This window comes from Mauremys mutica, chromosome 14 (genome assembly GCF_020497125.1).
Source record: "Mauremys mutica isolate MM-2020 ecotype Southern chromosome 14, ASM2049712v1, whole genome shotgun sequence".
In the NCBI taxonomy this organism is placed as follows: Eukaryota; Metazoa; Chordata; order Testudines; family Geoemydidae; genus Mauremys; species Mauremys mutica.
The window spans coordinates 5062951-5079174 of record NC_059085.1 but is presented as its reverse complement, the minus strand read 5'-3'; the positions used below and the strand labels follow the sequence as shown (position 1 = coordinate 5079174).

At 48.8% G+C, this 16224-nt stretch overlaps 1 protein-coding gene across 6 annotated transcripts in view; it reads right to left on the bottom strand.

The window, feature by feature from the left end:
- Window positions 1-16224, bottom strand: part of HYDIN (HYDIN axonemal central pair apparatus protein) — a 399941-nt gene that overhangs the window by 375182 nt on the left and 8535 nt on the right. For 4 of the 6 annotated variants that reach the window (XM_044987150.1, XM_044987153.1, XM_044987154.1 and 1 more), the window contains exons 2-3: window positions 2656-2798; window positions 1080-1205 (exon numbers count right to left, since the gene is read on the bottom strand). In XM_044987150.1, coding sequence (XP_044843085.1) covers window positions 1080-1205; window positions 2656-2775 — 246 coding nt within the window. In that variant the 5' untranslated portion in view covers window positions 2776-2798. Of the gene's footprint in view, window positions 1-1079; window positions 1206-2655; window positions 2799-11081; window positions 11364-16224 lie in introns of those variants that run through there. The other 2 variants (XM_044987152.1, XM_044987151.1) reach the window with 2 other exon arrangements.

Here is a 16224-nt window from a genome sequence, read left to right as displayed (position 1 = left end):
CTGTGCCTGGATATCGGAGAAAACGTCAGCTCTGGTTCAGAAAAGCCCTCGGAGTCCAAAGATGCCTTTGGCAGCGGGAAGCCAGCAGCGCGGACGGACCATGGTGTAGTGTGGACATGGCCCTCTCCAGCTGGAGCAGGACCAGGACCAGCTTGTCTCCACAGTGGTGGGCTGGAAAGCAGTGGCGAAGGTGGGTATTGGAAGCTCCAGTTCCTCCAAGGAGAGAAAGGGCTCCAGACTGCCAGGGGTCTGAGGAGTGTCTCTGGAGGCTACTGAAGACCGTGGTGGGGTCCATGGAGTCAGCTGCACTGAAGGTCTCGGAAATAGCAGTGGGATAGGCTGTGCAAATGCAGGAGAAGGCACAGGGCCAGCGGGTACCAGGGCCATCAACAGGGCCGCTGGATCCTTTTTCTTCTTATTCTCACCCTCAAGATGGGAAAGCCTGGGTGTAAGTGCAGCAGTGTCAGCGCGCAACATGTCACCTGACCTGGCACGGCTCAGGGAGCAAACGCTGCCCTTGATGGGGACTTGCGTCTATGCCGATGAGAGGGTTTCTGCTCTCATGCCTTGGCCTGTCCAGAACTGCCAGGTCCGAAGCATGGGAAGTGCTGGGAGGCGCACTCGCCACCGGTGATGGACACTGCACCGCCGGTTTAATGGTAGACAGCATGAGGAAATGCATGATGCACATGCAGGTCAACAGTCACTGCCAGCTCTGGCGCATGGCACACATGTGCACCCATGATTGGAATACATATAGAGACCATCACTCAAAGAAGAAGAAATGAAAATCCAGACAAACTCCATTCATTTCAACTGAGATTCTCTGCATTCATACTGGTGGAAACAAGATCAGAATCTGGCCCTTTGACCGCAAAAGACATGGAGCCTGAGACCCCTCTGACTTACACCAGTATAAACTAGGAGTAGATCCATTGAAATCAGTGGTTTGAGAGGACAGTCAGGCCCAGTGTGTGCAGGATTTAAACAAGTTGAATCCCATGTACTGCATCACTGTAAACATATCACATAAAATAGAAAGAAAAAGGGAGCTAGAAGGAAGGGCAGGAAAGTGCTACCTTTTGATGGGAGGTTTCACTCATGTCTAAAAGCTCAATAATCTGAGGTGGCCGCATCTCATGAGTACTAGCCAGCTTCTGCTCCGTAGTAAGAGACATCTCCTTTAGGAAGGCAGATGGAGTCAGCTGCAATTCAAAACAACAGGAGACAGAACTATATAAATGGCTTTTCTTGTTACAGTGCCGCTGATAAATAATTTGTGTTCTCAGCCGTTAGGGCAGTCCTGGAACTCCACTAAGTTCCCTGCTGAAATATTTAAAACTGGTAAATTAATTATACCGAGCGGAATATACATGCACTACCCGAGAGATTCCGTCCTATTTGTCTCTCTGTCAGCCATGATTTGAAATGACATCTGGCTGAGGAATCTGATTTGCTGGGGGTGGGGGAGTGTTCCTTTAACTTTCCTGGCTCAAGCACGTGACTTGAAAGGAAAAAAGTCCGTAAAATCCCATGGCTACAATTTTACACATGCTCACACAAAGACCCACGTAGGGACAACTTCTCTGAGGGAATTGTCAAGGCAAAGCATCAAAGAAATGGAGTGACAAGGTTCAAGGAAAGAGGAATGGCCCAAGTTTAGATCATCTCATTTTAATCAGCAGTTGTCTGATCTGGCTTTGTCCTTATTGCCTTCCTGATGGAGCTCTGAAGAGCTGTTTCCATGGTATGAGCTAGCATTGGGCTGAATCCTGCTTACCTTGTCTCAAACAGCAAACCCCATTCACTAAACATGTGGGTAAAAGGGGCAGGGTTTGACCCCTGACCCTACAAGCCCTTTATAACATGATTAGTCCTCACTTCATGTGACATGAAGTCAGTGGCCCAGTGGATCCCTGCACTGGAACTGAGGTTGGCACAGGGTTCATGAGAGGGCAAGCTGGCATGATGTCATTTCTGTGTTCCTCTATTCTGGACTTGGTTCAACCCCAGGCACAGATTAAGCAGCCTGAAAACTACTCAAACTTATGCCCAGCTGCCAAAGGCACTTAGGGGCTACTGCATCAGCCAGGAATAGCTGGAGTGCAGTGGCACTCGGGCCAGGCTCCCTTCTCTCCCAGATCATCCTTGACATTCCCCAAGGGCTAGTGCAGGGATAGGTATAGGCAATTATGGTGTCTTGGTACCAGCTGGAGAAGCCCCTACACCAGGCAAATTCCCCGGGACTGCTGGATCTTACAGCAGGGTGGGATGAGTTGAGCCTAACAGGAATAGTCTCATAAGCTATGGCTTGCATAGCAAGTTCCTACTACACCAATCACGCCACTAGTTAAGGACCTGCTTCCGGTTTAAACTCTGAGGAGATGGCTGTTTTGCTGGGGTTCTCCTTTACTGCAAGGTCTGTGGTGAGGGATGATGAGACTCCTCCCACTCCTTTCCTCTTACCCACCCCTTCCTCATCCATTGATCCTGGATCCCATAGAAGGGGCTTCCTGAAGTCAGAAGACAAAACAAAAGGGGGGGTTACCTTCTCCGCCTCTTTGTGGGAAAGGTGGGGGGCGGGAACTGGCACTATGGGGTCCCTCCCCACCGCTGATGTTGATCAGATATTCTAACCATATGTTAGGTACTTACAGTAACAGCCTTTTCTTCCTCTCTGACAAGCTTTGGATTACGAGGGGCCACAACTTTGCTCTGGAATCCTTCAGGCATCTTGGAGGGCCCCAAGGAGTGAAGAACCTTGCCGGACGGCATCCTCACATCATTTCTTAGCTCATCTGGAATAAGCAATAGTGTGATTTTTAAAAGCCAAAAAAATCCTTGGCATTAAAAGTCCTCAGCAACAACAGGTGCTGGGCCCAATTTTCACCTCCTGCATGGGACAGAGTGTAGACTCCACTGACTCAGAGTGGGCATTTTACAGTCACTTTGCTCAAGAGCAAATGATGATACAAGGTGCAAGGCTGCAGAAACTGAAACCTGAGATACCCTGAGAGACCCATGGGAGAGTTCTACTTTACAGGGCTTTAATTTTTAAACTTCTACTACTAGATTCTCCTCTCACACTGGAGCAAGCCAGAAGGCTTGTTTTACTCCCTCAAGTCAATGGAGTTACACCAGCATAAAACATATGTCAGAGGTGAGCCATGCACACAGCCTCCCTGATCTCACTCCCTTCTCTACCATAAATTCCGTCTGCCCCGTCACTAACATGGGTTAGTGTTTGTGCATCTTTAGGGGAATCAGAATGAGGGGCTTGTGGGAGCGGAGTATTTCCATAGTCACTGGTGTATTTTCTTTGGGAGTTTTGATCGAGTAAGGACTGCAGCGCTGGGGTGGGACTGAGTGTAATCCCAAGCCGTGAGCACCAATTAAGACACTAAAGGGTGACAGCAGCCTCCACTGTGAACCTCATTCTTGGCAGCCAGCAGATCTAGAGAGCCAAGGATTCATTGACCAAACCCTCATCCTGTCCCAGGAAACCCCTTCAATACTATCTCAGATCCAGCCTCTGTGGAGCAGAGCATGCAAGAGACACAAACACAATGACACTACTGCCAAACCTTGCACCACACAGGCCCAGCAATTTTGCTCTTTGGGTCCAACATGAAAAGCAGGGACAGGGGATTTTGGCTCTAGCAATCCAGGGCTGATGGGGTACGATGGCAGCAGCTCTTCTGGATGGATATTTCTCTCCTGAATAATCACCCACTTTACAAAGCATGGACGGAGAGCAGTGAAACCAGAGGAAATACGCTCAGAGCCAAACTGCCCAATGGTATCAGTGAGATCCTCAGGAGGAGGGGAGACTAAGGAAAAGCTATTTGAGTTCACCTAAATAATACATTTTAAAAAAATACAGTGGGAGCTGGCATGCACCCAGCTCTGCCATGTCTGGAAGGAAACCTTCACATCATTTCCTTGACACATTAATGCTGTTTAAAACACTCACGTCGCTCTCACCTGGCTGCTGAGGAGGTGGGGCCTATAACAAATACTCTATTTTTTACCATTTCAGGAAGTTGTTAATGTTTTTAATCGAGAGGAGGGTGAAGGGTTAGCATATTTAAAAAAACATATTTTAAAAAGGGAAGAAAGAGAACCCGGGGAACTACAGACCGGTCAGTCTCACTTCAGTCCCTGGCAAAATCATGGAGCAGGTACTCAAGGAATCCATTCTGAAGCACTTGGAGGAGAGGAAGGTGATCAGGAACAGTTGACATGGATTCACCAAGGACAAGTCATGCCTGACCAACCTGATTGCTTTCTATGATGTGATAACTGGCTCTGTGGCTATGGGGAAAACAATGGATATGCTACTGGTGGGGGGGAGGGATAGCTCAGTGGTTTGAGCATTAGCCTGCTAAACACGGGGTTATGAATTCAATCCTTCAGAAGGCCATTTAGGGAGCTGGGGCAAAAATCTGTCTGGGGATTGGTCCTGCTTTGAGCAGGGTGTTGACTAGATGACCTCCTGAGGTCCTTTCCAACCCTGATAATCTATGATCTACCTTGACTTTAGCAAAGCTTTTGATACAGTGTCACACAGTATTCTTGCCAGCAAGTTAAAAAAGTATGGATTGGATGAATGGACTATAAGGTGGGTAGAAAGCTGGCTAGATTGTCAGGCTCAATGGGTAGTGATCAACAGCTTGATCTCTAGTTGGCAGCTGGTATCAAGCAGAGTGCCCCAAGGGTCAGTCCTAGGGCCAGTTTTGTTCAACATCTTTATAAATAATCTGGACGATGGGATTAATTGCACCCTCAGGAAATTTGCAGATGATACTAAGGGGAGAGAGGTAGATAGGCTGGAGCGTGACCTAGACAAATTGGAGGATTGGGCCAAAAGAAATCTGATGAGGTTCAACAAGGATAAGTGCAGAGTTCTGCACTTAGGAAGGAAGAATCCCATGCACTGCTACAGACTAGGAACCGACTGGCTAGGCAGCAGTTCTGCAGAAAAGGACCTGGGGATTACAGTGGATGAGAAGCTGATTATGAGTCAGCAGTGTGCCCTTGTTGCCAAGAAGCCCAATGGCATATTGGGCTGTATTAGTAGGAGCATTGCCAGCAGATCGAGGGAAGTGATTATTCCCCTCTATTCGACACTGGTGAGGCCACATCTGGAGTAGTGTGTCCAGTTTTGGTCCCCCCACTACAGAAGGGATTTGGACAAGTTGGAGAGAGTCCAGCAGAGGGCAATGAAAATGATTAGGGGGCTGGAGCACATGACTTATGAGGAGAGGCTGAGGGAACTGAGATTGTTTAGTCTGCAGAAGAGGAAAATGAGCGGGGATTGATAGCTGCTTTCAACTACCTGAAAGGGGGTTCCAAAGAGGATGGATCTAGACTGTTCTCAGTGGTGGCAGATGACAGAACAAGGAGCAATGGTCTCAAGTTGCAGTGGGGGAGGTCTAGGTTGGATATTAGAAAACACTATTTCACTAGGAGGGTGGTGAAGCACTGGAATGGATTATCTAAGGTCTGGTGTTGTTTAACATCTGTATTAATGACCAGGATGAAGGAATAAAGAGCATACTGATCAAATGTGCAGATGACACAAAGTGCTGCCAACACTTTGGAGGATAAAGCTAAAATTCAGAGGGATCTTGATATATTAGAGAACTGGGCTAAAGACAACAAAATGAAATTCAATAAAGACAAATGTAAGGTACTACTCTGAGGGAAGAAAAACCAAATGCACGAATACAGAATGGGGGATAACTGGCTTGGCAGCAGCACTGCTGAGAAGGATCTGGGAGTTGTGGTGGATCACAACCTCAAGATGAGTCAGCAATGTGATGCTGTGGCAAAAAAAGCAATTGCAATTTTGGTTGCATTAACAGAGGCATAGCATGGGAGTGACAGTACCACTCTACTTGGTGCTGGTTAGGCCTCAGCTGGAGTAGTGTGTCCAGTTTTGGTCACCAATGCATAGAAAGGATGTGGAGAAACTGGAAAGGATCCAGAGGTGAGCGACAAAGATGCTCGAAGGGCTGGAATGCAAGTCATATGAGCAAAGGCTGAAAGAACAGGGTAGGTTTAGTTTGGAAAAGAGGAGATGGGTTCGGGGGGGGACATGACAGTGGTCTTCAAATACTTGAAAGGCTGCCATAAGAAAGATGGAGAAAAGTTGTTCTCTCTTGCCACAGAGAGCAGGACAAAAGGTGATGCGTTCAATCTACAGCACAGCAGTTTTAGATTAAATCTCAGGAAGAACTTGGTATCTGTAAGAGCAGTCTGCCAATGGAATAGACGCCTAGGGAGGTTGTGGGAGCTCCTTCACTGGAGGTTTTCAAAGGAGGCTGGAGCCATCTGTCTTGGAGGGTTTAGACACAACAAATCCTGCATCTTGGCAGGGGTTTAGACTAGAATACCCTTGGGTCCTGTCTAACCCTGTGGTTCTAAGTGCACTACCCTATACTGCACTCACTGCTTCTAGTGGGGAAAATCCAGCTGTGAATTGCCTGGCTAATGTGCATGTAAAATCTCAGCCACACCATTGCATTTACATGGGGATTCCCATTCAATAGCAGGACGTTTCCCAGGGACATGTCTGTTCAGCCAAGTTAACATTAACACATACATTGTTTTGGGGGAAGGGTAAAATGTCACTTGGGGTCTGTCTGTCTAAACTACAAAGAAAAACCTGTGGCACCCAGTCTCAGAGCCCAGCTCAATTGACTCAGACTCACGGGGCTCAGGCTGCAGGGCTGAAAACAGAAGTGTAGATGCTCAGGCTGGAGCTGGAGCCTGGGCTCTAAGACCCTCCCCCTTGAGGGGTTTCAGAGCCTGGACTCCAGCATGAGCCCAAGTCAGCTGACCCAGGCTCTGGCTAGGGATGACAGGTGTCTGGTTTTCAACCGGAACGCCCAGTTGAAAAGGGACCCCGGCAGCTCCAGTTAGCATTGCCGCTAAAAGTCTGGTTGGCCACAGTGGGACAGGCAGGCAGGCTCTGTGACCGGCTCTGTGCAGCTCCCAGGAACTTCAGCCAATGGGAGCTATGGGGGGGAAGGCAATGCGCAGAGCCCCCTCGACGCCCCTCCGCCTAGGAGCTGGAGGGATATGCTGCCGCTTCCCAGTAGCCATACGGACTTCCTCTCTCCAGGGCTGCTTGAGGTCAACGCCGGCTGGAGTCTGCACCCTGAACCCCTTCCAGTGCCCCAACCCCCTGCTCCATCTCAGAACCCCCTCCTGCACCCAAACTCCCTCCCAGAGCCTGCAGCCTGCACCCTCTCCCACACCCTAACCCCCTGCCCCAGCCCTGAGCCCCCTCCTGCACTCCGAACCCCTCAGCCCCAATCTCCTGCACCCCAAATCCCTCATCCCTGGCCCCACATCAGAGCTCAAATGCACAGCCAGAACCCTTTCCCACTCTCACTCTCCCACTCCAAAGCCCTCGGCCCCACCCCACAACCCCCTCCTGCACCCCAAATGCCTCATCTCTGGCCCCAGCCCAGTGAAACTGAGCAAGTGAGCAGGGCGGGAGAGCAAGCAAGGGAGGGAGGGGGGAATGAAGTGAGTGGGGGCAGGACCTCAGAGAAGGGGCGGGACAGAGGCAGGGCCTCGAGGCAGGGGCGAGGCAAAGGTGTTTGGTGTTCTGCAATTAGAAAGTTGGCAATCCTAGCTCTGAAGTCACACAGGGCTCAGTTGCGGTGAGTTGCAAATATATTACACAGAAGACATGCTGGAAAAGAGAACTGCAAAGAGGACAATACAATTTTAAACTGCCTCAGGGGCTGGATCCTATAAGGTATTGAGGACCATCAACTTCCCTTGACCACAGCTGGCACTCAGCATCTAGCACTCAGCACTCAGCATCTAGCAGGATCTGTCCCATATACAGTTGGCTTTAAAAAGAATAGCATCATTCCAACAGCAACCTATGGAATAACAATTACCCCTCTCTGCCAAAGAATACAGCAATGCGAACTGGTCTGCACTGACAGCGGACATCAGCATAGCTACATTTCTCAGAGACGTAGGTAAGCCAACCTAACCCCAGGTGTAGACAGTGCTAGGTCAATGGAAGAATTCTTCTGTCAATTTAGCTACCACCTCTTGGGGAAGTGGATCACCTACACCAACGGGAGATCCTATCCCCACACTGTAGTAACTGTCTACACCAGGGATTCTCAAACTGGGGGTCAGGACTCCTCAGGGAGTCACGAGCTTATTACATGGGGGGTCACGAGCTGTCACCCTCCACCCCAAATCCCGTTTTGCCTCCAGCATTTGTAATAGTGTTAAATATATAAAAAAGTGGTTTTAATTTATAAGGGGGGTTGCACTCAGAGGCTTTCTATGTGAAAGGGGTCACCAGTACAAAAGTTTGAGAACCACTGGTCTACACAGAAGCGCTACAGCAGCGCAGGGGCAGCTATGCCTCTGTAGCATGTTAAGTCTACACAAAGCCTTAATGAGGAGGAGCTCTGCCCTCCTTGGGAATGTACCAGAATACGCCACGTTACAACACCATAAATATATAAGCTGCAATGTGTCAGAGGAAATCTGAGATGTTTAGAAAAGGTAAAAGAACAGGTTATGTAAAGATTATTTTAATTGAAGAGATTAAAAAAATACAGTCACATCATTCCTGATGGCAAAGTACCACTCACAGCAATCCTCAAGGGAAAATCCACAAGGAGATGCTGTATCCCAGTCCTGTGAACAATGACATGCGCCTCTCCAGATCTACTTCAAGGGTCGTCATTCAAGTTCATTCTAGTCAAGAACTAGACCCCTTTCCCACTTAGCCCATCTAAACTTCACTGATCTGTAGCAATTGTCATTAAACACACAGGAGCAGAATATCAAATAAAAAGATTTTCAGCTCTATTATTCAACACACTGTGATTTACAGCAGAATCCAGCAGTCAGGGACTAGGACTGCCAGTCAGAAGGTCTGAATTAGGAACATAGGCCTGGCCCATTGATCCGGTCCCCTGCTATTGCAGGCAATCCTGTCATATAATCCCATTCATTAACTCCTAGTCTCAGCTCTGCCACTGATTTGCAACAGTAAGTTGGGCAAGTCATCTACCCTTTCTGTGCCTCAGTTCCCCATCTGCAGAACAACAATAATGATGAGCTAGCCACTTACGTGACCTAGGGATGAAACGTGCTGAGTGGGATGGTCATGTAGCAGGCGCTCAGATCAGCAGTGTGGCCGGATAGCTGATTATCAAGCAAAATAACACTGAAGTTGAAAGAAATTTGTCTACTTAAAAGTTGTAATGTTAGATGCACCTAAGAGTAAGCCTTAGGAATGCGGTTTTAGGAGCTAGTGTGATTGTCTGGTTATTCTGCTCCTTCATGCCATACGTTAGTAAACTGCATAAGCACTTAGGGAGGGGATACATTTACCTTCCTCCCTAGCACCCCCCTACTCACCTTTTTAAGCTGGGAGGGGAGAGAATAAACATTACATACCAGTCTAAAGCAGGGCGACTTCCAGACTGAGACTCGGGAGCGGCAAGCGGCTCTTTAATGTGAGGCCAGTCAGGATGTTTTACTATGTTATTAACCAACTGCAGAATACTTGGTCAGTCTTTTTGCTGTGGCAATTATATATATAATAAAAACAGTCAATGAAACAATGAATTCACACAACTGTGGCTCTTTTGGGTAATGTTGATCGCTAATTTGGCTCCTGAACCACTGAGGTCTGAGTATCACTGGTCTAAAGCAAGGACTGTAAAGAGGCTGGATAAAGTCCCACGGCCCCAATCCTGCAAGATGCCGATTGCGCTCAGTTCCCAGCTTTTCACTGGATCAGGTTCTCACTTTGCATGTCTGAACCCTGTCCCCCCACCAGTCACTGTTTGTTGACGTGAAGGTGAGAGCTGCTTTCAGAAGGCTCCCAGGATCAGGCCCTTGAGATGTAAGACCACTTGCTAATAAATGGTCGAATTATGGCACTGCACAGAGAAGTAAGGGGGTGCAAGGCATCCTCTGACACCCCATACAGTAGGTAGCAGCACGTGGAGGGACATAGCCTGTGCAGAGCTGGTACATTCGTCCTCTACACACATTGGTGAGGTGGGGTGGGGTGAGGCAGGGAGGGGAACAAGAGAGGAGACATGGTTCCAACCCCTACCCCGTGTACCTGCAGCAGTGCTCCATGGGGTCTGGCATAGGTTACTTCCCCCTTGGAGAAAGGGAGAACCCAGGACTCTGGAAATCACAGTCTTCCTTCTGGTCTGCTCCATGGGCAACACAACAAGCGCAAAGCCACCATTTAGTCTTAGTTAAGAATACACGGTCCAACCCAGTGAAATACTGAGCATGTTTTGATTTCAGTGGGATCTGCAAATACAGTGCACAGGCAGCACCTTGCTGGGCTGCGTGCATATTTTAATCAAGAATAAAGAAACAGGCCTATTCCACTGTTCAATTCAGCTCCTGCAGTGTCAAGCACAGTATAAGAACTCTGATAGACAGAAAGGCCAATCTAACAGTCAAAAAATGGATGACGACATTTTTAGGGCATCCCCACACATTGACTGTATGAGGATACTTGGGTACAGCAGCTCAAGGATTTATAAACCGTAACACTATGCCTTACAGGCTCATAGTCATTCTAGAAGGAGACCTAATGGCACAAGCTGAAAACACAAACATAAAAGAATCACCCCTGACGTCTCTATGGTGAGAGTTTATAATGGTATTTCAATGATAACTGGATTATTTGTTCCAATCTTTAACTGTAACTTGCTCCACTTTTTCCTGTAATTCCCAAGTTTATATTTCTTGTACTTTGCCAACCCCCAGCTCCACACACTTCTCCTGCCCTAGAATGGGGACACCCAACTTCCCATGGCCTGGAGCTCCTCCCTCTTGTGGCCTGTTGTATGTCATCCCCCTCTGCTTGGGGAGGAAGAAGGCATTTCACACTGGTCACCAGGTAGGGCTGGTCTACAGCCTGCTCTTAAAGGCCCCATCTACTCCAACAGCTATCACCAAGTCACAAGATCCAGCTACAACAGTTCAAAGCTACAGTCCAATTCCATAGCTGGTAAAAACCCTGGAGTGTCCAAGACTTTACCCATAATACTGACCCACAGTTCAGTCCTGCCTGTGACACAACTGTTCACCATGTGGTAACCGAATTGCCTGGCTCAATTATGGCTGGAGAGCAGACGGCGCCTTATTCTCCTTTTGCTTCGTCACTCAATAGCTTGGGAAGAGCAACTCAACCTCCTCCTCCTGCCACTTCGTAAAGGCTGGATTTACTTTTTGGGAGGCACTGCTGCCTGAGTGAACTCAGATTTCTGAACTACTGCCTGCTAGATGGCCCAGGGAGCTAGGTGCCTTTCACCTGTACGGCTGGCTCTGCTCCACCTCTGGTCAGTTGTGACTGAAAGCCGTTACCCTCCAATGACCATCAGAGGCCTGCCTCAGAACATGGAACACAGCAGGTGGAATTTTAAAAGAGGCACTGACAGCCCCAACCGCTGCAGGGCACCTTCTCTTCCCTCTGCAGGGAACTTCTCCTTGTGTGTAACTGACACGCACCTCGTGTGCTGCTCCATCCCCGACTCGTGGTGGCTAGGCTACATATAGAGGTTGATGAGCCTGCTACAGTCTTAGCTAACAGCTGAGTCTTTTAGTTCAGTCAGTAGAGGCTGATGCTTTAAGACCCACAGGTCAGTTTCAGTCCTGCTGCTGCTGACTCAGCCAGGATGCAGCATTATGGTTGCAGATCCACTGCAACGCAGGGCTCCAGAGATACCCATAACAGCAGATTAACTTTGAAAAAAGACATCTTCAGCTTCCCTTGTTCCTTGTCTATTGATGCCCTTAAGGACTGTTTCTGGTGACCTCCCGTGATATCTACTACAACCTCTCTGAATGACCCTCAGATGTACTTTTCTGGACCAGGCTCTCTCTGTGCCGAATGGAGGGGAATAATCACTTCCCTCGATCTGCTGGCAATGCTCCTACTAATGCAGCCCAATATGCTTTTAGCCTTCTTGGCAACAAGGGCACACTGCTGACTCATAGCCAGCTTCATCGGGGTGTTATGAGAGGTGCTCAGATACTGCACAGCTGGGGGCCAGACAAGCACCTAAAATAGACAGCTGAACTGCACGGGGTGTAAATCTGCATGTTTGACCTACTGCCTTGCTTTTGGTTTGCCGAGACTCCTGTAAAAGACAAGTGTTCCCATTACACAATCCCTCCACTCTGCCCACCTACTCTCCTCTTGTGAGCGGCTTGTATGTTTCAGGACCCCTGGTGGAACCCAAGAACAGAGCAAATGGCAAAGATATACACACGACAACTGCAAACAAGCCCACCCACCTGGCTTTACTTTTACTGTGGTGGGTCACCCAGCCAAGGAACAGGGATTTTCTTATATTTACCATCTTCACGTAAGAGCACTGACTTGTTTTCAAGTAGCTATATGCTTTGGGAGTTTTTTAATTCGAGGATGGGGGGCATGGATCAGTGTTCACATCGCACTCCGCGTCAGTGCCCGGCCCTAGCCAGGGAGCTAATGATCCAACCAGTGGACCAAATTCTGTTTTGAGTCCTGGTCACATGCCCCCTGAGGCACGCTGCGCATATGCTAAGAAAAAGAATTTGAGGCTAGGGCAAGTGTTGGGTCTTTAACTTTCATAGTAGCTGTTACAGTCTTTAAGTGAGTTGTTGCACTAATTAATGTTTTAGGTTTTTTTTTTAAATTTAATGTCCCTGTTAGATCCATCTATCATTGAACAAACAGGACACACAGAGTTATGTGGAATTAATTCTTCCTTGGGTGAGCCGGTGCCTTGGCCTCTGCTGCTATGCTTTATGTCACCAAGATCCCTTGACAGAATTATTTCCTTGTAAATCACAGTAGCCCATCTATTCTAATGAATGCATCACTCTGCTATGAATGATTGCAGCAGCATTCCAAAGAACACCTTATAACGGCATTTGTTAACGTTCCAAGAATATCAGATGAGTTAATTTCATCACTGCGAACAAGCTAGTTATTTCTTTGTTTAAGAAAAGACGTTTCCACATTGACTCACAAACTAGGATCCAAATTCTGTTTTATGCAACCAGCAAGGACGTTGATAATATCAAGGCAAAACGCAGAGCAGGGTCATAATCTTTTTCCTACAGCATAGTATGCTCTGACCGTTCCTTGGGGTTGTCCTCTTGTTTCTATATGGTCCATGCCCAGTTGGTGAGTTTGCTTCCATTAATAGCAGGCTCACAAAAAACAGACAAGGGCACCCAACTTCACAAACTCCTCTTGGATGCCAAGGAATTTGCAGCACAGCATAAGTTATAAACAAAAACAGCAACTGGGAACCAACTCATTTAATCTGTTAGTGAGGAAACCTGGTTTGAAAACTAACATTCATTATTCAGAGGTTTACAATCTAACCAAGAAGGGCTCAAGACTTAAAAATAAAAATTGGCTATAGACCCAGCCAGTTGATTCAGCAAGAAACCGGCCAGACTGTAGGGCTCCATTCCAAAATATGTCTCTCGCATGGCACCCAGCCACACAGCAGCATGGGCAATGGCAGGCTCATGCATATAAGCAGTCAATAACGCTCTGTGTCCCTAATTGCTGCAATGAACTGATTACGGTGTGCTGAGCACCACATCTCCCACAAATCCATGGCAATTGTGGGTACCCAACACCTTAAAGGTTCTGAGCCTTTGTCAGCCTGTGGAGATAAACAGTCAGTGAAAGTATCTTCCCTTCCACCGATGCAGAGCTGCCATGTTTTGTACAGCTCCATGGAACAGGTAGGGAGAGGCAGGAGACTACTCCTCAGAGGCAGGTGTAGGAACCAGGGGCAACTGAGTGACAAAGGGGCAGGCTGAGGGGCCGAAAAGCTGAATGAAACCTGGGGCAAACTCAGCAGGTGGTGGGCATGTGGGCCCCTAAGAAGGAAGGAAGAGAAGGTTGGTGGATTGAACCAGGGTTGATTGGGAGATCCTAGAGCAGCCTTGTTCATTCTGCATCTATCCCATCTCAGTCCCTTCTCTGCATGCTGTCCCCCACCTCAGACACAGCTGCTCCGCGCTGACTGGGAACTAGCAAGGGGAGCAGCAAGAGCAGAGCACAGGAAGCAGCAGCTTGGCTACCTACAATTCCATTGCCAGCGTAGGAGAAACTACTGGGAATCCTGCTAGATGCCCGAAATTCCAGCAGGGCTGTGTGGAGATTTGACTGGGCTGCCAAAGGTGAATGGGCACTCTGACTCATTCTTAAAGTAGCTCATCTGGAGCTCCTGCCTGCTGCAGCCGAGCTCCCATTCCGTTGGATCTGCTTCTGCAGAGAGAGAGTTGAAACAACGGCATACAGTAGGTCCATTTCTCTTTGCTGTGAGTGCAGGGCCACAGAGATGTGCACTCAAAGGTGGCTGCTCTTTGTGTGAAGACACCTGAGAGGCCATAAACTCAAAGCAAGCTCCAACAGGGGAGAACAGCAGAATGGGAAAGGGGAGGAAGCCTGCCCCAGGGGCAAGAGCACCATGTTTCCAAGCTACCGTTCCCCTTCCCTCACTTAGCGGTGTCTCAACGGCCTGGCCAGAGAGCGCGGCCCATTACCCATCTAAGAGGAGCTCCACACTGCTTAGCACTCCTCTGATTAATGCTGGGTTAGACTTCACCTTTCTATTCCATCAGAGCGGGGAGAGCAGCTAGTCAGTGACTGTATGAGAAGAGCAGTCCCGCAGAGTCAGGAAGAAAACAGGCAGAAGGGAGAAAAGCTCTCACTCTTTCTCCACTTCTTTCTGCAGACACTGGGTAGATTTTGACAGCTCTATATGTGGGACACAGACTCAAAACAAGATGGACAAAGCAATAATGATGCAAGTTAAGCATTCATTCATTAGCCTAAATTCAATGACTCAGCATTTCTGCTCTTATTAACTCAATAGAACTGGATCCCAGCTAGGGTGACCAGATGTCCCGATTTTATAGGGACAGTCTTGATTTTGGGGTCTTTTTCTTATATAGGCTCCTATTACCCCCCACCCTCTGTCCCGATTTTTCACACTTGCTATCTGGTCACCCTAATCCCAGCAGCTCCAAGAAAGGAGCTCAGTTCTTAACAGCATATACACACTCAAGGTCTAAATATACCCCATTCATGGGCCTGACTTTGTTGTTGCTCTTTAACTGATACCAGTAATACATACTGCAGCCTACATTCCTCCCCAAGTTTTGCTGTTCCTTAAGCTTCCTTATCCTAATACCCTCTATCCCAGAAAGGGAGGAGCTCTAACCCTTCTTTGGGCTTGGCTACACTTACAAGTTGCAGCGCTGGTGGAGGCTTTTCAGCGCTGCAATTACACCCCGTCCACACTTGCAGGGCACAACCAGCGCTGCAACTCCCTGGTTGCAGCGCTGGCTGAAAATCCGTCAGGGTTGGGGTATAAGGAGTGCAGCGCTGGTGATCCAGCGCTGCTCAGCAGGTGTGGACACTCACCAGCGCTTTAATTGTCCTCCAGGGAATAAGGAGTTATCCCAGAATTCCTGTTCAGCCACTCTGCTCATCAGTTTGCACTCTACTGCTCTTGCCTCAGGTGACCCGCCCTTTAAATGCCCCGGGAATTTTAAAAATCTCCTTCCTGTTTGCTGCAGCCAGGTGTGGAGTGCAATCAGTTAATCTTTCCAGGTGACCATGCCTCCTCACGGCAAACGAGCCCCAGCATGGAGCACTGGCGAATTGCAGGACCTCATTAGTGTTTGGGGGGAGGAAGCTGTGCAGTCCCAGCTGCGCTCCAGCCGTAGGAATTACGATATCTTTGAGCAGGTATCAAGGTCCATGCTGGATAGGGGCCATGATCGGGACGCACTACAATGCAGGGTGAAAGTTAAAGAGCTGCGGAGTGCCTATTACAAAGCCCACGAGGGTAATCGCCGATCCGGAGCTGCCCCCACGACCTGCCGTTTTTACAAGGAGATGGACGCGATACTTGGGGGCGACCCCACTGCCAATCCCAGGACCACGATGGACACTTCTGAGCCGGGTGGGGGACAGGAGGAGGAGGAGGAGGAGGAGGAGGAGGAGGCGGCGGAGGCGGCGGAGGCGGCGGCGGGGGGGGGAGGAAAACGCGAGTGAAGCTACTGGGATGGGGGAAGACACCCCAGAGTCCCTGGAGGCATGCAGCCAGGAGCTCTTCTCAAGCCAGGAGGAAAGTACCCAATCGCAGCAGCCAGCAGTTGCAGAAGGACAAGCAG